We start from the raw sequence: 23,089 nt of genomic DNA, 5'->3' as shown, positions 1-23,089 counted from the left end.
CAGCCAACACCTCGCGTCTGTGGCTGGAAATTATCAGGTGGAGCCAAAAATCGCACCTCTTGGCACATCCGCAGATCGGGGGCAGAGAGAGACAGTGAGAGGAAGAGAAGAGTCTATATTTTACGTATTTTATCATTTCCCTAACATTTTAGTATACGTTGGCTTGTAATGCCAAATAAGCCATGACAGTTGTGAGCTGGACTTGAGCGATATATGCACATAGGAACCTGGCCTGGCCCTGATCAGTTTTCCAGACCCTTTTCATAGGCTTTATTATGATCCCTATATAAAATAGATTTAGCTAGACGCAGAGTAATATCATTTTTCTCTTAGAACCCGACCACCTTTGATGATGTTTATAGTTCATTTTAATACGCATTTCATGATCGAAAATCATATTACTATATTATTGAAGATGTGACATTTTACCATGGTTCTGTGTCAACCTGTCAGTAGCCTCTCAAACCAGGCCTGGGGAATACATGTAGGATTTTTGCTGCAAAGAGGTGGGAAAAAACTCAAAACACTTTAACCCAATAAAATGAATTGCTTGAGCGGGACCTACAGGTGCTCATGAGAATAATTCCTTTAGTGAAACAGTAGCCAGCTTAGTGAAGATGGCAGCAAAATCTCCAAATTAAACCCCATCAAAATCTTTGGATGTATGTCGTGTTTGTGGTGAACCATATTAGTCTTTGAGATACAAACATAACCTTTTCCTAGGTAAATCATCGTTATTTCGACTGGACTAACCACTTGCTTTAGAAGATATAATAGGAAGAGTAACGCTGAATGATGGGTTTTATAAAATGGTATGTGGCTTCTATCACAATATTCTGCTGTGGATGTGGATTATGTAGAAAAACTTGGTGGTTTTGTGAGGAAAAAGATCATTCAAAACTGGCGCAGCAGTCTCAACCACTAGCTGGAGAAACCACCACTAGCTACTTGTCCATTTTCAATAAATTGCAGACTGTCGGCCATGTTTGATACATTCATATTTGACCATAGCAGTAAGGCCAGCCAAAACATTAGTTTTTTTCAGAACAGCATTTAAGCAGAGGTGTTGTAATGGTCCTTCCAAAAAATCATTAATGCTTCTTATCTGAAATGTTGCAAGTTGCAACCTAGGTAGAAACTAAACTTTCTGAAAATGTGTTCTATCCAGTTTGAAGAAATAATGAAACCATGCTGAGTCCAACTTCAACAAGCCCGTGAGTGGAGTTTTGAAAAAAAACACGAACATCCAATAGAAATATCCAAATAAGTATATGTTGCCAGACCTCTAAGGAAGCCATGTGAGATTGGAGGTGTGGCCTTGCAAGACTAACCTTTCAGCAATCTAACAAAGAGCCTTTTAGGAGACAAATTAGCCACCTCCTAAGAAGACTTGAAATGTCCATTACTAGTTGACATGTGCAGACATGGAGGAATCTCGTGGGCTGCAGACACTTATTACATAACAGCATTCACAGCCTACCGTTTTTCCAACTGACACATGTTGCAATGTTCAATACACCGAATATAAGCTGTAAAAAAAGCAAACTTGAATTTCACTTTGTTCTGACTTTCGATGTTATTAATAGTTTAGCACGTCACCTTTTCATATTCTGACCTTTTCTCTTCACATTGCGATTCCTTTTGGGGGGCTGCTTCGATAAACTGGCCCACACCACCTCGGGAGGTAGTGGCGTGCGACTGCCAGATAATTCACGTACAGTGGAGTGTTAAAATGCCATGAAAGGGATAGAGATTGCTGGAGAGATTCAGAGAGGCTGAACTGGAGGGTAAGAGATATTTCTAAAGATAGAAGTCCCAATACAACAGGCCGAATAAAAAAGGGATAGACTCCTGTGTAACTCTGAGGAGGTGATTGATGTCTGATGGACTAGAGGGAGTGTCAGCTTGCAAATTGGCCATCACTGTCCTCTTCCTCACCTCCTTCATCAAACCACCGCTTCTCCGGTCTCTTCACTTCCCTCCCTTTCACCTTCTCCTATGCCCCCCCCCCCAAACTTCCATTCCTTTCTTCTCCAGTCAACTCTGTCCAAGAGCTTCTCACATGGGCTCTCCAGAAGGCCTTATATAGCCGTGGTACTGTCCTGTGCAGCTGGCCCCCGCAACGGCAATTCAATTCTGTCTCAGTGTCTCTTATAAATACCCTGGCTCAGAATAAAATGGAAGTGCATTGGAGGTATCGGATGGAGGGGGGGGGGGGGGCAAGGACAGTGCAGGACAAACGGGGAGGGGGCTGTGTGTTTTGGGGGCTTGGGGAGGGTGTAAGCAAGGGTTTGATTCTGAGAAGAATAACGGTGATAATTATTGGCTGGGGGAACAGTCTCATAGCAGTGCCATGTCTTGCTCACAGCTTTAGCAGCCCCAGGGATGAGCACTGTGCTCAACAACACAAAGGTGGGATAAAATGACAGCTCATCAAAAACCTAAAAAATGTATGTCTCCTGAACTTTCCTAATCAGATCTACCACTAGGTTCTATTCTAGAAGTAAACTAATTACAGCAAATATTAATGTTCAAATAAATTGCATCATTCTAGGTAATAAATCATTCACCTGAATGTATTCATATAAAAACCATTCAGTGTTCCCAATTTAAAAAGAGAACCAAATGCATGGTGATGTTGAAGCATTACAACTGAACACTAAAATAATGGAAGCTACTTGAATGACTCTAGGGGTTCTGTAGTTGTGCTCTAAGGGAACAATGCACATTGGATTGCCTGGCGGACTACGTGTATGTCTTGTGCTAAAGCCTGACTTCTCTCTACAGTTACTCACCAGTCCGGCTGCCCTGACGTACCAGGTATGTTCAGGCCACACCCCCTATTTAAATCAACAACCCCATTGGAAGCTTGCTCTCAGTGCTCTGTGACAGTGGGCGCCTCCGAAATGGCACCCTATTCACAGCCCACCCACTTCTAGTGAACAGGGTGCCATTTCGGCGGCAGGATGGTCTGACTTTGCATCTCCTTATTGCAGTAGGGTATGTACAGTAATGTTGTAAGTAAGGTTGTAATTAACTCAAAGCTGAGAAATAAAAACAAGCAAAACAAATTGAGTAAGCTACCGCTGGTCTAACCCCTTGATCCTTTAATGAATGAATGAATTCATGAATTCATTAATCATCCACCCACCCAACCGCCTACCCATCCATCCACCCACCCACCCCCTCCATCTATATCCATCTATGTCCATCCTTTAAGCATAGCAGAGATGCTGGCCCTGAGGCATTGTTCAACAGAGGAGATGAACTTGTCCCACTGGCTTCTCCGTGAACCAAAGTTACAGTATAGTGTCCATTTTGGTTGGGTTTCATAGAACCGAGATAAGATAATGATTCAGGGTTGCCGTGGGAGGCTGGTTTGGCAGAGGTGGAGCTGAGGCTTGGGCAGAACTATGACGTAGTTTGCTGTTATTTCACATGTAAAGTGGCTCTGGAAAATGTTCTCTTTTCACATGAATATGTTACAACCTGAAATCAGAATGGATTTAGTTACGGTACTATAGGTTTGCACCCAAGTCGGGGGCATGATCATGTTATAAGGATTTTGACACAGATCAACATAAAAAACAGTCCATAATGTCAAAGTGAAAAATAAAATCTACATATTGTTCTTAAGTAATTACAAATACAAAACAGAAAACCACCCCATTTTGTACTCACTCCATTTTGTCAACATTTGGTAGATGCACCTTTGGGAGCAGTTCAGCCATTTGGAACCCCACCTGCTTTGCACAGTTGTACACAGCAATTGTTGCTCATTTGTCTTTGCAAAATTGCTCCATCTAGTTGGATGGGGACTTAGTGAATGGCAGTTTTCAACTCTTTCAACTCTAGCTGAGATGTGACATTCTTTTTACCACTCTCCCATGAAGGCCAGGTTGGTGAAGCACCCAGGCTTTTGCTGAAGTATGCCCAGGGTCTTCCAGCTCAGCCATGGAAGACTGTAACTCCTGTAGAGTCAGGGTCCTCTTGGTGGCCTGCCTGACTTGTGCCCTTCGTGTTCGGACACGTCGTTTCTGATGACGGCCAGTTCTAGACTGATACACAGTTCTGGGGATTTTGTTGGAAAGAGTTGGGCTGTTAAATACATACGGCAGCAATTATTTTCTGTTTTATATTTGTAATTAACTTAGAAGAAATTGCAGGCTTTCTTCTTCGCTTTGACATTCTGGACGTTTTTTATTGATCAGTGAGGAAATGTTCTAATTGAATCCATTATTATTTCACGTTTCCCAGGGCGTTGGGGGGTGGATGCTTTTAAGGGACAATGTCAATATTGTGGAATATTTTGGATGGATATGGGCTGCTTTCTAAATACGCACTCTGGTCACATGATCATCCATCTGAGATCTCGGCTGACAACTCCCACCTCACAAACCAGGCACTGACAAAGTGAGAGTGACATTTGATTCATGTCTATTGAAGCAGAAAGAGCAGGGCACGCCCCTTCCCCAAACAACCTGCTGCAAACCAGAACCTCATTGGGATTGGCTGCATGATACATGAAATGTCTGAGACAGGGTGAGGTGACTTGTGGAGAAAGTGGGGTTACTTTATTAAAAGGCTGTGTGATTCTGGAGGAGTGTCGCCATTTCAGTGGAGTGATTATGTAACCAGAGTGCACCTTCAGCGATACCCATTTGGTGACGTGAAATAAATTATACATTTTGTGTTTCTTGGTACAGTCGTTTCTCTACTGACTCAACTGAAATGTGTTCCACATATTACGTATGCGACCAACTATTGATCAGTGGCTCGTAGAAGGCCGACCAGTTCTTGTAATGGAAAATAAATGCAATCTGCATCTCAAATAGCCGTTGAGAGTTTGAATACAAGAATATATAATGTGCAATTTCTAAATGTCCAAATCAGCTGTTTCCCTCTCATGACAGTCAGTGTTACTATTTTGGGAAGATAAATTATTCTGGCTAGCTATCAAAACTTTTGGTAATCATTGTCCATTAACTGACGAGGCAGTTTCTGACAGATTCAGAAAGTACAAGGCATTGCCCTCAGGTTTTTGGGTGAGAGGAAATACCATGGTGGATGTGGGGTGGGGAGCTCCATCAAAGTATGTGGGGAAAATATGTCACACAACAGTGGACATTAGTGCAGATTGTTCTGAGCACTTCAATCTTAAAGATGTATTCCGGTACCTTTCTGAATAACAAACACATTTTAAACCTCCCATTTTGGACAGGATGTGTTTTATATGTTATTGATATAGTCATCCTTTATGAGTAGAATCACTGTCATATCTCAGTTAGAAATTAGTGGTTTTGATTAAATGAAGCACAAATTGGCTCAAACATGATGATGTACAATATTCAAGGAAACATTTGGCTTGACAGCACCATTTTTACAACCAATGGAATGCATCTTTAAGTAAAGACAACGCATCAAAATCCATCGCATTGTATAGATTGGAAAGGATTCGGTATATGCATAAGCAATGTAAATTCAACCTAATCCATACGAAGGCATGTTTGACATACTGCTCAGTAACATTGTTAACAGGGCTCATGCTTCATCCCCTCATTCCGAGATTTTGTTTTGGGAAGTCAAATTGCTGTGTTGAAGCATTTATTCAAAAGGTTTCTGATTTCTCTGTAAGCTCACTATTTTCAATTAATCAAAAAAGGTTATCAAGACTCAGTGCTGAGATTCCTGTACCAATGATATGGTTGAAAGCACAGTATCCAGCCGTGGTGTCTAAACACGGATGGGAAAAACTGCAGTCTGTTTGACTTTCCAAGCCAAAGAGGGGGCGGAGCACTGTTAATACCTGTTAGTATCAGGATTGGCCAGGGCACAGAGACATATCTGTTAGGGATGAATTGGAGCGCTAAGACAGACGTTAGGATAGGTCCCTGTGCTTCGAAGCTTCTGTATGTTTTACACTGGCTCTTTCTCTTTCCGTCTGTGTCTCTCCCTTCTCTTCAGCTTGCAGCCCAGGTTTTGGATGACTTTGATGATGAAGACATTGGATTTGGCCTAGTGGATGAAAAGAAGGACCACTCTGTTGCCAAGAAGCTGGGTAAGACCTTCCTCATCGGTCTTTCCATGGCTTCCCTCTGACTACCCACCATGATATCCCATAACTAGAGACTGTTGATGTTACATGGTCGACCAGGACTCAGAAACCTACGGGCCAGACACATAAAAGCCTCAGCACTGCTTTCAGTATTGCTATGTAAATGTATGCTCGCAGCTTATTTAACAGTAATACAAAATTGATAATACAGCAAAGGCCCTTAGTTTCCTAACCAGATGTGCAAACTACCCTCACTATAATATTTATAGGTGCCCTGTGTAGAGTCCTGCCACTAACCTTTACAAGACTGCATTTTGAACCATTACAGGACTGGTGTCCTCGCCTTCCTGTCACCAAATGAGACTGGAATAGTGTTCGTGAGGGTGGTTTAGGGTGGGGGGTTGTCTCTGCGAGTGTCTGAAGAGAGTCTGAGAAGACTTGCTTTAGTCAATATGAACTGACAGACCTCAGAGGACATTTAAATATGGAATATGTTCAGCATTTAGAAAAATTTTGTAGAAAAAAATATTTTTAATATTAACTTAAAACATTAACTGCTAATTTCTTCTTGTCTTGTACAGCAAACATCTAATGGATGGCTCCTTTAACCACCAGAGGGCTGTAGTGTTCAAAAAACATTCGCAGAGATCTTAGGCCCGGCTTCTAACAAATCTCTGAAAAACAGATGTAAAAGCAAAATCCTCCCATGGGAGAGTAGCTGTTGACTCGCAACTTCTCAAAATGATTTATCTTTCTTTCAAGTGTTATGTTTTAACATCTAAATGGATTTCAGTATGCAATAAAACAATGAAAGTATTATAGCAAGCAAGGAAGTTTATTTATATAGCATGCTTCATAGAAGCAATTCAATGTGCTTCACAAAGAAAAATTTAAAAATACAATAGCATAAAACCAAATACTAGAATGAAAACAATAAAACAAGGGGGACTCTGACCACCATAATAAAACAAGGGGGACTCTAACCACCTTAATAATAAAACAAGGGGGACTCTAACTCCCTTAATAATAAAACAAGGGGGACTCTAACCCCCTGTAAGGATTGCACACAGACCAGACAGATGGAGGGATGGATCCATGTGCAGAGCGCAGGAGCCCTTTATTAGGGAGAAAACACGGCAGTGCAAAAGGAACAGGCTGTAGTGAAGTCAAAGGGCAGGCGATGGGTCGATAACAGGGGAAGCACGTAGATAGGAGGCAGAAGTACAAGTGGGGTAATCCAGAGAGGCGGTCAACAGGCAGGAGAAGGTCAGGATACCAAAACAGGCTGTTTTCAGAACTAGGCTCAGACAGTAGCACGCTCAGGAAGAGAAGGCTCAGTAGAGTTGCAAACACAAACAATACATCACGAAGACTGATGTCAAATACAGCACTCATATAGAGGTTGAATGAGACACATGCGCAAACGATAATGGGGAATGGATAGGCTATGTTCAAGACAATGAAGGGAAACGGCACATTCCAGACCTCACATCACCTTAAAAATAAAACAAGGGAGGACTCTGACCACCTTAATGACGAAACAAGGGGGACTCTAACCCCCTTAATAATAAAACAAGGGGGACTCTAACCCCCTTAATAATAAAACAAGGGGGACTCTAACCCCCTTAATAAATAAACAAGTGGGACTCTAACCACCTAAAAAATAAAACAAGGGGGACTCTAACCACCTTAATAATAAAACAAGGGGGACTCTAACCACCTTAATAATTAAACAAGGGGGACTCTAACCACCTAAAAAATAAAACAAGGGAGGCTAAGCACCTTAATAATTTAACAAGGGGGACTAACCACCTTAATAATAATAAAAGGGGGACGGCTTTGATATGATTTTTATCTGCATCATACAATGACACACAGTGAGTCTACTGAACTGTTGTCATACGGTTCGAGAGCCATATATACAGTATTTTAGTGTCATCTGCATAGCTATACTGCTATAAAACAGTTAGATGTTACATCAGCGTAACTATTAATAAGCCACAGTTTTATTTCAATGTTAACTTCAAACTTCCCTATCATCCTGTCCAAGTCAATATGGCACCCATCAGCATAGAAGGGGTTACACAACATGGTTCTCAGATTTATCTGTCTGGCTGTTTCCAAGAACCATTAAAAAAGAAAAATGACAATGCTTTCAGCGGAGAAACTTCAGAAGATGCTTTGCTTCCGCCTCACGCATTCATTTTCAGCAAAATGAAACCAAAAGGTAATGATAAGACTGAAGTCTTGAAACATTTGTAGGAGCAGCAGGTTACATTAATTTCCATCTATTCTACTTTGCCAAATTCTGATCAGTGTGAGCTGACTGACAACTCTACCATGTGCCATCTTCCAATTTGGATGCTGAACATCTGATGTTAGCCATGTGTTGGATATTTGTCAACCGCTCTGCCATGTAGAGATATTCCTATGATGTGGTTCTAGGGGTAGGTCCCACCAGAAATGCAGATGAAAATGTTATAGCGATTCTGCGCCAATTATGCAAACATGGTTGCTTTGCTGATGCATGAAGTGAATATATTGTTTAATACATTTGGTTATGTTTTAATACATTTTTGCTTTAAAGATAACAGACACAAATATGCCAATAACATAGTGCATAATGTCTTGTGGTGTATATTTAAGTCTTGTGGTGTATAAACAAATACAGTTGCTACACTGTAATGTTCATTAACCCTATGAAGAGTAGAAATTAAGCTGTTTGCTAAGGTTTAAATCTGAAGCAACCTGCCTATAATGTATCCCGCAGGCCAAAGCTATACATTGATTAAAGCTTGATTGAGCATGGGTGTAGCAGATGTCATGTGAATTAACATTCTTTTTTGGCTTCAGACCAAAGCTTTTTAAATAGTTGATAGTGCATATTTCCTCTTTTTTTATTTCATTACAAACTTTAGGTAACTTTACAATAAGTGGAACTAAGGGGAGATGTGATCATATAAAAATAAAAATCATGATAGAAATATACTTCATAATAGTTTTAATAAGCCATAAAGTTAAAGTCGACCCTTACAACCAGTAACCTCCCAGATCCCCATTTCCTTGTCATCGCCCATTAACATTCTCCATCTGTCCTGCTCCTCTGCCCCAGGTCTGGATGAGGTGGAAAGCATCTATATATTTGCCGAAGATGAGATCATCGAGTACGATGGAGAGCTGGCAGCTGACACCCTGGTGGAGTTCCTCTATGACGTGGGTCACATTTGGTTCTCAACCACTCGCAAGCAGCAGCTGTGTTTTTGCGAATGTGCTTAGCTTGAGATGTGATAAGTGTCTCGCTACTGATCTGGGTCTTTGTTTCCAATCAAGAACAGGTCATTCGGTGGTCCCAGTTGGTCATTCTCAAAAAAAAATTCTGCTCAAGCTATGAGCGTATGCAAATGTTATAACGGCTATATGAATATGTAAATGTTATTAAGTTATTATGATTATTATGATTTTACCTCACACTTTGGTGAGGCTCTGGAATGAAATCTGTTATGTTATTTTCATAAGGTGCCAGCTAACATTTCCTGTAACATCAGCACAAAGGACCGCTTTGCTCTGGCTGAGAGCCACAGGGCTGTTTCCAGGCCGCAAATGAGGCATAAACCGTTTAGTTCTTGCAACAACTGCGGTTGCATCTCGCTGTGTTGTTCCTGGGTGGATTTCTCTAAACATGAAAACGATTGTAAATAATGTATAGGTAGTGAAGCTAAAAGTTTCTCTAGTTCACCATCCTTCTGAGACCAGGTTGCGTTCACAGAGGGGAAGCTGAGACAAATCTGCAGGCACTATGAGTCTCTTTGTTGCTCATAGGATGCAGAACAAACCGGTGTATGTCTTAATTTTTCAGAAATTTTACAATTATTGTTCTGTAACTAAGTACGATCATACTTATTTTACAGGTATTCCAAAAGCAAGATTTAAACACCATTCAAATAACGTCAAGCTTTATTACTTGTAGTTCATAGGGTCATATTGTCACAACATTTGTACCATGCATTTCATCCTAAGCAATTCATTAAAAAAATACCTGAAAGGAAGTATACATTTTTCTAGACCTTTGTAGAACATTCCAGCATTATTACTTATTGTTTACGTACATTTAAAAAAAATTGCAGGTGCTGTATGAAAGTTTTGGCAGAGGTTGAAATATTGTTGGAAAAATTGGCTAATTAAGCACGTCTCTTATACCTCACACTTTTTCAATATCTTCCAATCATTTCTCCCCACTTATTGCACCTCACCTTGCGTCTCTTCTCCCGCAGGTGATTGAGGATCCAGTAGAGATCATTGATAATGAACGCGAGCTGAAGGGCTTCCACAACATTGATGAGGATATAAAGCTGGTTGGCTACTTCAAAAGCGAGAAATCTCCCCGTAAGTACGGCCAATCAACTCGGTGGTAATGACTGGAGGAATAATTACTGAAGGTACTTTCATGTGGACCACTTTTCTTCAACAGACTTCATTGAGTATGACGATGCTGCCGAAGAATTCCACCCATTCATAAAGTTCTTCGCGACTTTTGACCCCAAGGTATGGAACCGCAGAGAGCAAGATACTGATTCAGTTTCAGTCAAAACTTTACTGTGGTATTATTTTATTATCCCCAATGCAGACTAACTCCCCATACACTTGGGCATGTTCAGTTCAAATCGATAATTACCACGCTGATTTAATATGTTCGGTCCCTTTCACAACATTTTGCCCAGCAAATGTAACATTAATCAAGAGAGAAAATGTCAGGGTTCAGTTTTGTGATAGCCTACTTGATGTTCTATGTCCCAATCCAGATTGCCAGGAAGCTGAAGTTGAAGTTGAACGAGGTTGACTTCTATGAGCCCTTCATGGACGAGCCAGTTATCATCCCCGGAATGCCATTAACAGAAGAGGAGCTCGTAAACTACATTGAGGAGCATGACAGGTAAATCAGGACCTAAGGTGCAGCTGACCTGGAGTACATTGCAAAGCCAGAAAACTTTATGTTTTGAGGCAGTTAATGTTATACAAAGGTATGGTTAAAACTACATTGGTTGTTTCTCCTGTACACTGTGCTTCTACTTCTACCTTCACTTTGTTGCAATTTCGGGCCAAGAGAGCAGATATTGATAAGTACAAGAGACCCCTTCACTTTATCCACATTTTGGTTACAGCCTTATTTTACAAAATATTAAATGTATTTTCATTCATTATCAATTACTGATTGAATCATTAATTATCAAACAAAAACAGTTACAGAACTATCACATTGATAATGAAATGTACCACAGGTGGACTTTGGTCCAGTTATAGAAACATTATAGAAACAGTTATAGAAACAGTATGATCAATGGAAACGGGATGCACCTGATGTCTGGGGTAAAGGGTCTTGGGTGAAAGGTCTGGGGGTAAAGGGTCTGGGGGTAAAGGGTCTGGGGTAAAGGGTCTTGGGTGAAAGGTCTGGGGGTAAAGGGTCTGGGGGGAAAGGTCTGGGGGTAAAGGGTCTGGGGGGTGGGGTCTGGGGTAATGGATCTGGGGGTAATGGGTCTTAGGTGAAAGGTCTGGGGGTAAAACGTCGGGGGTAAAGGGTCTGGGGGTAAAGGGTCTTGGGGTAAAGGGTCTGGGGTAAAGGGTCTGGGGTAATGGGTCTTGGGTGAAAGGTCTGGGGGTAAAGGGTCTGGGGTAAAGGGTCTGGGGTAAAGGGTCTGGGTGTAATGGGTCTTGGGTGAAAGGTCTGGGGGTAAAGGGTCTGGGAGTAAAGGGTCTGGGGTAAAGGGTCTGGGGTAAAGGGTCTTGGGTGAAAGGTCTGGGGGTAAAGGGTCTGGGGTAAAGGGTCTGGGGTAAAGGGTCTGGGTGTAATGGGTCTTGGGTGAAAGGTCTGGGGGTAAAGGGTCTGGGGTAAAGGGTCTGGGTGTAATGGGTCTTGGGTGAAAGGTCTGGGGGTAAAGGGTCTGGGGGTAAAGGCTCTGGGGTAAAGGGTCTGGGGTAAAGGGTCTTGGGTGAAAGGTCTGGGGGTAACGGGTCTGGGGTAAAGGGTCTGGGGTAAAGGGTCTGGGTGTAATGGGTCTTGGGTGAAAGGTCTGGGGGTAAAGGGTCTGGGGGTAAAGGGTCTGGGGTAAAGGGTCTGGGGGTAAAGGGTCTTGGGTGAAAGGTCTGGGGGTAAAGGGTCTGGGGTAAAGGGTCTGGGGTAAAGGGTCTGGGGGTAAAGGGTCTGGGGTAAAGGGTCTGGGGGTAAAGGGTCTTGGGTGAAAGGTCTGGGGGTAAAGGGTCTGGGGGGAAGGTTCTGGCTTAATGGATCTGGGGTGAAGGGTCTGAATACTTATGTAAATGTGATATTACTTTTTTTATATGCTGAATTAAAAAATAGTTTTGCTTTGCCATTATGGGATATTGTGTGTAGATAAAATATTCTATTCAAAACATTTTAGAATAAGGTCTGAATACTATCTGAATGCACTGTCATTCACCAAATGTCTCATTTCAGACCAACTCTGAGGAAGCTCGAACCCCACAGCATGTACGAGACCTGGGTGAGATATTTTCACAACTGAAATGTTTAGGAACAGAACATCAATGTTTCTTATTGAGATGTACAGTAAGCCTGAGTCTCATCCAACTTTCTTTCATTCGTCCTCTCATCATTTAGGAGGATGACATTAATGGAGAGCACATTGTCGCCTTCGCTGAGGAGGATGACCCCGGTAATGTTGTAAAGAACATTTTGTATCACAGCCTGGTTTTATAAAAGATCTATGTACAGTGGATATAAGAAGTCTACACACCCCTGTGAAAATGCCAGGTTTTATGATGTAAAAGAATGAGACAAAGATAAATCATGTCAGAACTTTTTCCACTTATAATGTGACCTATAATGTGAAGAATTCAAATGAAAAACAAACTGAAATCTTCGAGGGGGAAAAATGAAAGATAAAAACCTTACAATTACCTGGTTGCATAAGTGTGCACACCCTCTTATAACTGGGGATGTGGCTGTGTTCAGAATTAACCAGTCACATTCAAACTCATGTTAAATAGAAGTCATTACTCACCTGCCATCATTTAAAGTGACTCTGATTAATCCCAAATAACGTTCAGCTGTTCTTTCCTGACATTTTCTTAGTCGCATCTCAGAGCAAAAGCCATGGTCCGCAGAGAGTTTACAAAGCCTCAGAGGGATCTCATTGTTGAAAGATATCAGTCAGGAGAAGGGTACAAAAGAATTTCCAAAGCATTAGATACCATGGAACACATTGAAGACAGTCATCGTCAAGTGGAGAAAATATGGCACAACGGAGACATTACCAAGAATTGGACATCCCTCCAAAATAGATGAATAGACGAGAAAAAAACTTGTCAGGGTGGCTTCCAAGAGGCCTACAGCAACATTAAAGGAACTGCAGGAATTTCTGGCAAGTACTGGCTGTGGGCTACATGTGACAACAATCTCCCGTATTCTTTATATGAATGGGCTATGGGGTAGGGTGGCAAGACGGAAGCCTTTGCTTACAAAGAAAATCATCCAAGCTCGGCTGAAGTTTGCAAAAATAAACATCAAGTCTCCTAAAAGCATGTGGGAAAATGTATTATGGTCTGATGAAACCAAGATTTAACTTTTTGGCCATAATTCCAAAAGGTATGTTTGGCACAAAAACAACACTGCCCATCACCCAAAGAACACCATACCTACAGTGAAGCATGGTGGTGGCATTATCATGCTTTGGGGCTGTTTTTCTTCAGCTGGAACTGGCACCTTAGTCAGGGTAGAGGGAATTATGAACAGTTCCAAATACCAGGCAATATTGGCACAAATCCTTCAGGTGTTCTCTAGAAAGCTGAAGAGGAAGTTCACCTTTCAGCATGACAACGACCCAAAGCACACATCCAAATCCACAAAAGCATGGCTTCACCAGAGGAAGATGAACGTTTTGGAATGGCCCTGCCATAGCCCAGACCTGTGCCATGCTAACAGACTCCTACCCAAAAAGACTGAGTGCTGTAATAAAATCAAAAGGTGCTTCAACAAAGTATTAGTTTAAGGGAGTGCAACCAGGTTACACACTTATGCAACCAGGTTATTGTGAGTTTTTTATTTTAATTTTTTCCCCCTCAAAAATGTTAGTTTGTTTTTCAATTGAATTGTTCACATTATCCGTCATATTAAAGGTGGAAAAAGTTCTGACATCATTTACCATTGTCTCATTCTTTTACATCACAAGAACCTGGCATTTTAACAGTGGTGTGTAGAATTTGTATATCAACTGTATATCAACTTTGTCCCTGAGTTGATATACAGTCCCAGGGTTATTAAAAAACACCCTAAACAATGAATGTAAATTTCAGTATGAATTGTATAATCAATTCATAATAAGTTATGATGTGAGTCTGGCAATATTGTCTTGACTATAGTGGCTAACCTTTAACCTTTACCAGATGGTTTTGAGTTCCTTGAGATCCTGAAGGAGGTGGCCCGAGAAAACACTGATAACCCTGACCTCAGCATCATCTGGATTGACCCAGACAATTTCCCTCTGGTAAGAACTGGCTTAGGATATAGTGTGCATTAGCTGGCTGAACACGTGTGTGCGTGTTAACTGTAATGTACACCGATCAGCCATAACATTATGACCACTTGCCTAATATTGTGTAGGTCCCCCTTTTGCAGCCAAAACAGCCCTGACCCGCTGAAGCATGGACTCCATTAGACCTCTGAAGGTGTGCTGTGGTATCTGGCACAAAATGTTAGCAGCAGATCCTTTAAGTCCTGTAAGATGCGAGGTGGGGCCTCCATGGATCTGACTTGTTTGTCCAGCGCATCCCACAGACGCTGGATTGGATTGAGATCTGGGGAATTTGGAGGCCAAGTCAACACATTGAACATGTTGTTGTGTTCCTCAAACATTCCTGAACCATTTTTGCTTTGTGGCAGTGTGCATTATCATGCTGAAAGAGGCCAATGCCATCAGGGAATACCGTTGCCATGAAAGGGTGCACATGGTCTACAACAATGCTCAGGTAGGTGGTATGTGTCAAAACATAAATGGCAGGACCCAAGGTTTCCCAGCAGAACATTGCCCAAAGCTTCACACTGCCTCTGCTGGCTTGCTTCCTTCCCATAGTGCATCCTGGTGCCATGTGTTCTCCAGGTAAGCGACGCCAACACACCCAGCCATCCATGTGATGTAAAAGAAAACGTGATTTTTCAGACCAGGCCACCTTCTTCCATTGCTCTGTGGTCCAGTTCTGATGCTCACATGCCCATTGTAGGCACATTCAGAAGTGGACAGGGATAAGCATGGGCACCTTGACTGCTCTGCAGCAACGCAGCCCCATACCCAACAAACTGCCATGCACTGTGTGTTCTGGACCCATACTGGCCAGCCTTCACTCCCCACGTGCATCAATGAGCCTTGGCTGCCCATGACTCTGTCGCCGGTTCACCGCTTTTCCTTCCTTGGACCCTTTTGATTGGTACTGACCACTGCAGATCGGGAACACCCAACAAGGGCTGCAGTTTTGGAGATGCTCTGACCCAATCGTCTAGCCATGGCACTTACACTTGCCCAATTTTCTTGCATCTAAGTTAAAAGAAGTTCTAACACATCAACTTTGAGGACAGAATGTTCACTTGTTGCCTAATATATCCCACCCACTGGCAGGGGCCATGATAACAAGATTATCAGTGTTATTCCCTTCACCTGTCAGTGGTCATGTTATGGCTGATCGGTGAGTGTTTAATTCAACAGGGACAATGTACAACAAAACACGAGTCAGTGGCCAACATATGAGGAAAGACTCATCGAATCAGAGTCAGCCAAAATTTCCATTTCCACCTGCAGTCCACGGGCAGGTTAAATTCTATTCATCAACTATAAAACTAAAAACATACAAACAACATAAAACCTAATAATAATAAGAAAATGTTGTCAGGACATATGTTTTCTAACGCAGTTAAAGGCATCAGGGCTAGTCCATGTAAATATTTAAAAATCAACTTTACTTTACAACATTTACAAATACTGTACATTCATAGTGAAAAAAACACAAATTCCTTTTCATGGCTCTGTTTTTTTCTAATTCATTACCCTTGATGGCATTGCACCACTGTGTATTCATATGTCATTAATAGAATGGCAAAATTGTGAGGGAGATGACAAATATATTTTAAATATAATGGAGAAAAACAGTAGGTCTTATACATTATTCTTGCTGGTAAGCACACTAATTCCCTTTTATTTTAGCCAATGGGTAAGAATGAGAGTGATAGAGATGATGCATAACATTTTAACACCTTTTCTCCTCCATCTTCTCTTATCTATGAACTCAGCTGGTACCCTATTGGGAGAGGACCTTTGACATTGACCTTGGTTCCCCTCAGATTGGTGTTGTGGATGTGAAAGATGTAAGTTGGTGTTCCTTTTATTTTCTCATGAACATCTTTTCTGGGAAGCTCAGGTTGTGTTTTTATTCAAGCCACTCTCCACGGTCAGTGTTTGTCTGAGTTTAGCTTGTTAGCCGTCTATCCTGACACTCAGACAGAGGTCTCATTGTGTGTTCCCTCTCAGGCTGACAGTGTATGGTTGGACATGGATGATGATGAGGACATGCCTACTGCTATTGAACTTGAGGATTGGATTGAAGATGTGCTTTCCGGGAAAATTGACCCTGACGAAGATGACGATGATGATGACGACGATGATGATGACGACGATGATGATGACGACGATGATGACGATGATGATGACGATGATGATGATGACGACGATGATGACGACGACGATGATGACGACGATGATGACGATGATGATGACGACGACGATGATGACGACGACGATGACGATGATGATGACGATGATGATGCCGATGACGATGATGATGACGACGATGATGACGATGATGATGATGATGATGATGATGATGACGATGATGACGATGATGATGATGATGATGACGACGATGATGATGATGATGATGATGATGATGATGACGACGATGATGACGATGATGATGACGACGATGAATAAATGGTTGCTTGCTTGCCTCGGGTTTGCTGTAGTTCAGCCAACCGTGGCCAAAAGCTAGCACCAGTCTTCAGCTTCCTAACAACTCATTGTAAACACGTTGTGTCTTTTCCTGTTTGCATTCTAGATCTTTTTTTCAAAGCCCTGATCAGATAGTACAGTGATATGCCCTAAGGGCAACACCAAATTTCAGTGGGTTAGAAAACAACAAAGAATCAAGGGGAAGGTTTTCTCTGTAAAAAAAGAATGGGTTGTGGTTCAAATGTAAGTTTGAAATGTTCTGTATGCAAGTATGCAGGTGTTATGTTTTGTTCTTTGTTCAGTATGAAACTTGTTTAGTGTTATTTGTTCACTACAAAACTTGTATGAAATGTTTGTCTCTGTCAGGGTTAAAACTGTGATTGTGTGTATGTGAGGACAAAGCTGAGGAAAACTGTCCTCGCTTTTTCTCTTTTTGCACAAGTCAGGGATTCCCCTGTTTACACTTTCCTAAGTCCCAATTTTTCTGTCACAACTACATGTTTTCTACTGGTAAAGAGAAGAAACTAGCAACATATTGTACCATATTGTACTATTTTTTAAAGAGAGGGATACATGACTGAAACGTCTTAAGAATAACACTAAAATATAACATTATTTGATTGTTTCTGGTCCAATATTGGGAAAAAAAAGAAAATTGAAAAAATATTAAAAAATCAATTATTGTTGTTTGTCATAATTTCCCTGTTTACATAAATGTGACAGTTTCAGGAATATACAGTATTTTTCCATTGTGCTGTGGTATCTGGCACCAAAACATTAGCATTGGGTTGCAAAAAACTGCTAACACATTCTTGGAGGATCCTTTATGGGTTCTTCACATCAAAACATCAATATATACTCAAATCTTTTAGGGAAAAATTAGGAGATGTTGAAATTACCAGTGGAAATGTTTTCCTTGAAGAACATAGGAAGTTCCCCACAGTCTTAATGATACATTTTTTCTTTCAGAGTGTACATAATTTGGAAACCTGAAAAACACACACACCATCACTTTCAGCTAACATCTTGTTAAAATCTCAAGAAAAGGCAGATGTAAACAAATTAGCCAGCATCATTGTAACCATCTGCCACAGCTGCGACCAATGACAGTCAGCTCAAAGTGAGCTCATCAATGAAACCGCTAGCTATTCACTCCCTGATAGTGACGTGTCTGAGTGCCTTCTAGAAGTCATATCATGTAGTTTGTCTACTCCAAAACAGTCCCAGTCTTTGCAAGTCAAATTCTGATTGGATATTCTTTATACTTTGATATTACTTTTTCTTTAAAACCCAAACTCTATAAATTGAATCAGAAGACTATTCAAATTACTGAAATTATTCATTTGAATAAATAATAATAATTATTATAATCAATGAAAATGACTAAATAATACAACATTTATAGTAAATAAACAAAACAAGATATCTCCTAAATTATACACTGCATGCACAATTATTAGGCAAATCGTATTCCTCAAGATTTATTTTATTGTTGAACAAACACAATCCAAAATATAACTGAACCTCAAACCTGAATGTTTAACAAATGAAAAGTGAGTTTTGAGGAATATGTAAGAGTGCAGAATTATTAGGCTACAATTGGTGTGCAGAATTATTAAGCAACTAATTAAAACAATAATTACTCCCAACCCACGTGTTTAATCTACATTTTTGAAGTAAATGTAACAAATAAGTAACAAAAAATGACAACTTATTTCAAAAATATTCAGTGAACAATATAACCACCCTTGTTTTCAATAACTGCCATGAGCCTTCCATGCATAGAGTCTGTCAGTTTCTTGATCTGTTCACAATCAACATTCGCTGAAGCAGCAACCACAGCCTCCCAAATGCTGTTCATAGGTATTGTCCTTATTGTCTTCCCTGAATGTTAATCCCACATTTGAGAAGTGTCCACAAGTTCTCAATAGGATTTAAGTCAGGAGAGGAAGGGGGCCAGGTCATTATTCAGGGATCTTTGAGGCCCTTGCTTCCTAGCAAGCAAGCAAACACGTTTATTTATATAGCACAATTCATACATCGAAGCAATTCAATGTGCTTTACAAAGAAAAATATATTTAAGTACAATAACAAAAACAAACACTCAAATGAAAGCATCAAAACAAATGACTACATCATAATAAAAAATACAATAAGAAAACATATAAAGATTAAAAATGGGATAAAAACATAGGAAGTTATAAGGCTAAACAGTGTGGTTTTCAAGTTTAATTGCTCAGTCATAGGCACGTGAGAAGAGAAATGTTTTTAACCAGGATTTAAAAATCTATACGTTTGGGGCACGTCTAAGATCTTGTGGCAGTTTATTCCAGTTTTGTACAGCACGAGTGCTAAACGCAGCTTCTCCATGTTTAGTTTGGACTCTGGGCTCTACTAGCTGACCTGTATTCATGGATCTAAGAGCCCTGCTCGGTTTATATTCTGCAAAAATATCAGAAATGTATTTGGGTCCTAAACCATTGGGAGATTTATAAACTAAAAGCACCATATTCTGTAACTGACTGGAAGCCAATGCAAAGATTTAAGAACCAGAGTGATGTATGAATTGAGTTAAATATTTGAGTTAAAAATATTTTTTTTAAAGTCTGATGGCAGTGTGTCAAACTTTAAGATGTCAAATGGTTTCTTCTAGGGATTTTTGATCAATTTTAATAAAATGCGACATAATTACCAAGTTATGTCTTGGTGGTCGTGGTGACGGTACAGAGTCCTTGTTAGACTTAGATTCTTGTTGATCATTCCTGATAAATGTTGATGTCTGGCCCTGCATTCAAAAGTGAGATCAAAAGTGTCAAGTAGTGCAAAAAGTTATTTGGCATTATTATCTGTACTATTATCTATGTGGATGTTAAAATCAGTGGAGTACTTGGATGCATGTGATGAAGCATTGTTCTGCATAAAGAACATGGCCTTCTTGAAGGCTGAGGACTTCTTCCAGTACCACTGTTTGAAGAAAGTATCTTCCAGAAACTGGCAGTAGGTATGGGAGTTGAGGTTCAGTCAATCTTTAACCCGAAAAGGTCCAACTACCTCATCCTCATCCTGATAGCAGCTCATACCAGTACCCTTCCTCCACCTGGCTGGTGCCTGACTGATGGTGGTGCCATGTGTCCATTAGTGATCCAGCCACAGACCCATTCATCTGGTCCATCAAGAGTCTTTGCCCAATATACACTGTACATTTCAATTCTTATTCAGTGGTGGTCCTTTTTCAGCCTTTTTGACCTTGGCCATGTCTCTGAGCACTTGACTCCTTGTACTTCTGGAGACTCCAGTTCGGTTGCAGTTCTGGAATATGGTGGCACTGGAGGATAATGTGTTCCTGGTAGATTCACATTTAATTATTCTCAAGTCTTTTGCAGTTAATGTGCGTATTTTCTTCTCCATGCATTTTTTGCACCCCAGTTGACTATTCACAACAAAACGTTTGTTTTGAGCGGTCACGCCTCAATAGTTTCGCTATTTCAAAAGTGTTGCATCTATCTGAAAGGCATTTTACAATTTATGACTTTTCAGTGTCAGTTAAATCTCTTTTTTGGCCCATTGTACCTGAGGTCATGAAGCTACCTAATAATTATGCACACCTAGAGGTGTTATTCACTGTTGCCACACCCTTATGGGCTGAAATATGTGCCACCAGAAACTGAATTTGAATTATTTATATTTGAATTTGAATTGCTAAACTTGAATAATTGCATTGAAAAACTGAATTTGAATCACATAATTTGAAATTGTATTGTTTAATTTGAATAATTGCATTGAAAAACTGAATCTGAATTTTATAATTTGAAATTGAATTTATTCGTTTGGATCCGAAGTCCAATAAAATGTGATCCTCACTGAAAATTAAACTCTCTATATATCTTCACATTCACTTCTCACAATTCAGATTCAGTTCTCAAATTCAATTTCAAGTTACTGAGACAGACATCCGGGTAGTTGGAGGATGAAGGAAGAGCAATCGAGCGCAGATCGATAGATAGCGTTCATTGGCGCATAGGACTCCTCTTGGGCCAATCAGCACATACGTTTTGGAGCATAGTACATGAAACAAGGAAGAAGCTCTTGCTTTGCCAGTGGCCGGCCTTGACCCAGAACGCCCAGACTGGTGTGACCACCATGGATTCGGCTGGGACAAATACGGTAATTACAATTTAACATATCTACGATCTAACGATCTTTTGTTTAATTGTCGTTAATGTTATAGCTGTTTTGTAGAAACGTTTCGTTAAGTCCGCGAGCATACACAAATCATGTTTACAATTACATTAGACGACTAGCTAGCACCATTGTTCTATATTTATGACTAGCACGATAGCATTGTTTCAGCTATTATTTTAGCAACGCAGCAAGGAGCGCTGGAGCTAGTCTACAAACAGCAGTGTGTACAATAAAAAAATTTTCAAAATTTGTTTTACTGTCAGTGAATAGCACCGAGTGAAAGTCAATGATTTCTTTATATCTAGTGACAGTGATCATGTCGTTAGCTCAGATAAGTACCAGTTAACTTAGTAAGAAGATCTAGAAATAGAAGGCATCGTGCTAGCTAACTTGCCAGTCCCACCTGTGACTTAAAACAACCCAGCTGTTCTTTTGGAGATACATTTTTGACCAACTTATGCTGTGATCTGCACAAAGTTGAGCAAGGTGAAACTTAACGTTATAGTGATTATGGGCATGATCCAACCAGTTACAAATTAGTTTTTACTGTTAACATGGTATAGGAAACCTATCTGGCAATATTGTTACATTCATAACTAGTTGGCTTGTAATCACATAACAAATATAATTGGTTTGCTACTATTCCTTAATTTTGGTGGTTCCTCATCCATCGCCTCCATCACATTTGATATCAACTTGACATGAAATCCATAGCAATCAGTGATAATTGAATCTGTTTATGATTAAGCAATTACATTTCCTTGCAATGAAAACCTACTACTTTCAACCACTTCTAGATTATGTTACCAGCTACCTCTCTGTAGCTCACATCTCCTATTTGGAATATTATTAGTCCCACAATAAATATTAATAATAATATCCTACTATTAATGTATGAAATGATGTCATCTAATACATAGTATGTCAGTCATATCCGAAAAGAATAGCTACAGCTGATGAAATGGGTTGCATTACTAGATGATGTATGTTAACAATTCATTAATACTATCTTCTGTTGGTTTTAGGGAATCCTAATTGAGGATATTGATTGGGAGAGCTCAGGGCTCTCTCATAACTCTGCCAACACAGGTGTTACCGTGCCAGAAATGGAATGTCCATTGAAGACCGAGAACTCTACGCCTTGCCATTGATCCCCTTTCTCATTCAAATAGTTTTGGAAAATATATTTATTTGACCACACTCGCACATGCCTTGTACCTACTTCACCATCATTGACAGTCATGCCTGTGCCAATCAGAGGACTAAAGGCTTTTAATAATTCATGATTGCTTAAGTCCAGTCTAGGACCCCATGTATCCAGGCACCTTTTAGTCCACCAAATTTTTTAAATCGGACTTCTGTCTCGCTGACACAACCAGAGGGAAGTGGGAAAGAACATTTTGAAGGACATCTTCTCTGACAAACATTGTAATGGTGCGATGCACATGTGGAAATGCTTTTTGTGGTGTAACATTCAATGTGGCTAACAATGATTTATGATCTAAAATATCAAATCAATTAGCCATGCACACTGGGTCATTTAATACACTCATGAACAGTGAATTGGGTTAACATATACAAACTGGATTTGACAAAAAATGAAATAAAAGACTGCACAAATATCTTATCTATTACTATTTGAGTCTGAACGTACAGGTGCTGGTCATAAAATTAGAATATCATAAAGTTTTTTTTATCCCAGTAATTCCATTCAAAAAGTGAACCTTGTATAATGTATACATTCATTCCACACAGACTGATATGTTTCATATTTCTTTTAATTTTGATGATTATAACCGACAACTAATGAAAATCACAAATTCAGTAT

At 40.3% G+C, this 23,089-nt stretch overlaps 1 protein-coding gene and 1 long non-coding RNA gene across 2 annotated transcripts in view; both read left to right on the top strand.

Annotated features, from left to right (window-relative positions):
* Positions 1-17,762, top strand: part of LOC105008816 (calsequestrin-1) — a 32,607-nt gene extending 14,845 nt beyond the window's left edge. Inside the window, exons 2-11 of the mRNA XM_010868179.4 lie at positions 5,965-6,058; positions 9,168-9,268; positions 10,327-10,438; positions 10,524-10,597; positions 10,855-10,985; positions 12,525-12,570; positions 12,687-12,741; positions 14,471-14,571; positions 16,365-16,439; positions 16,603-17,762. Of these exons, the coding sequence (XP_010866481.3) occupies positions 5,965-6,058; positions 9,168-9,268; positions 10,327-10,438; positions 10,524-10,597; positions 10,855-10,985; positions 12,525-12,570; positions 12,687-12,741; positions 14,471-14,571; positions 16,365-16,439; positions 16,603-17,061 (1,248 nt within the window). The 3' untranslated portion in view covers positions 17,062-17,762. The remainder of the gene's footprint in view (positions 1-5,964; positions 6,059-9,167; positions 9,269-10,326; positions 10,439-10,523; positions 10,598-10,854; positions 10,986-12,524; positions 12,571-12,686; positions 12,742-14,470; positions 14,572-16,364; positions 16,440-16,602) is intronic.
* Positions 17,763-21,192: 3,430 nt separating this feature from the next.
* Positions 21,193-22,883, top strand: LOC117593935. The gene is made up of 2 exons (XR_004575395.1): positions 21,193-21,243; positions 22,287-22,883. It is a non-coding gene; the product is annotated as an uncharacterized LOC117593935 (long non-coding RNA).
* The last annotated feature ends 206 nt before the right edge of the window (positions 22,884-23,089 follow it).

Source organism: Esox lucius, chromosome 24 (genome assembly GCF_011004845.1).
Source record: "Esox lucius isolate fEsoLuc1 chromosome 24, fEsoLuc1.pri, whole genome shotgun sequence".
Taxonomy (NCBI): Eukaryota; Metazoa; Chordata; class Actinopteri; order Esociformes; family Esocidae; genus Esox; species Esox lucius.
Note: the sequence above shows the minus strand (reverse complement) of the source record. Positions and strands in the feature narration are given on the sequence as shown.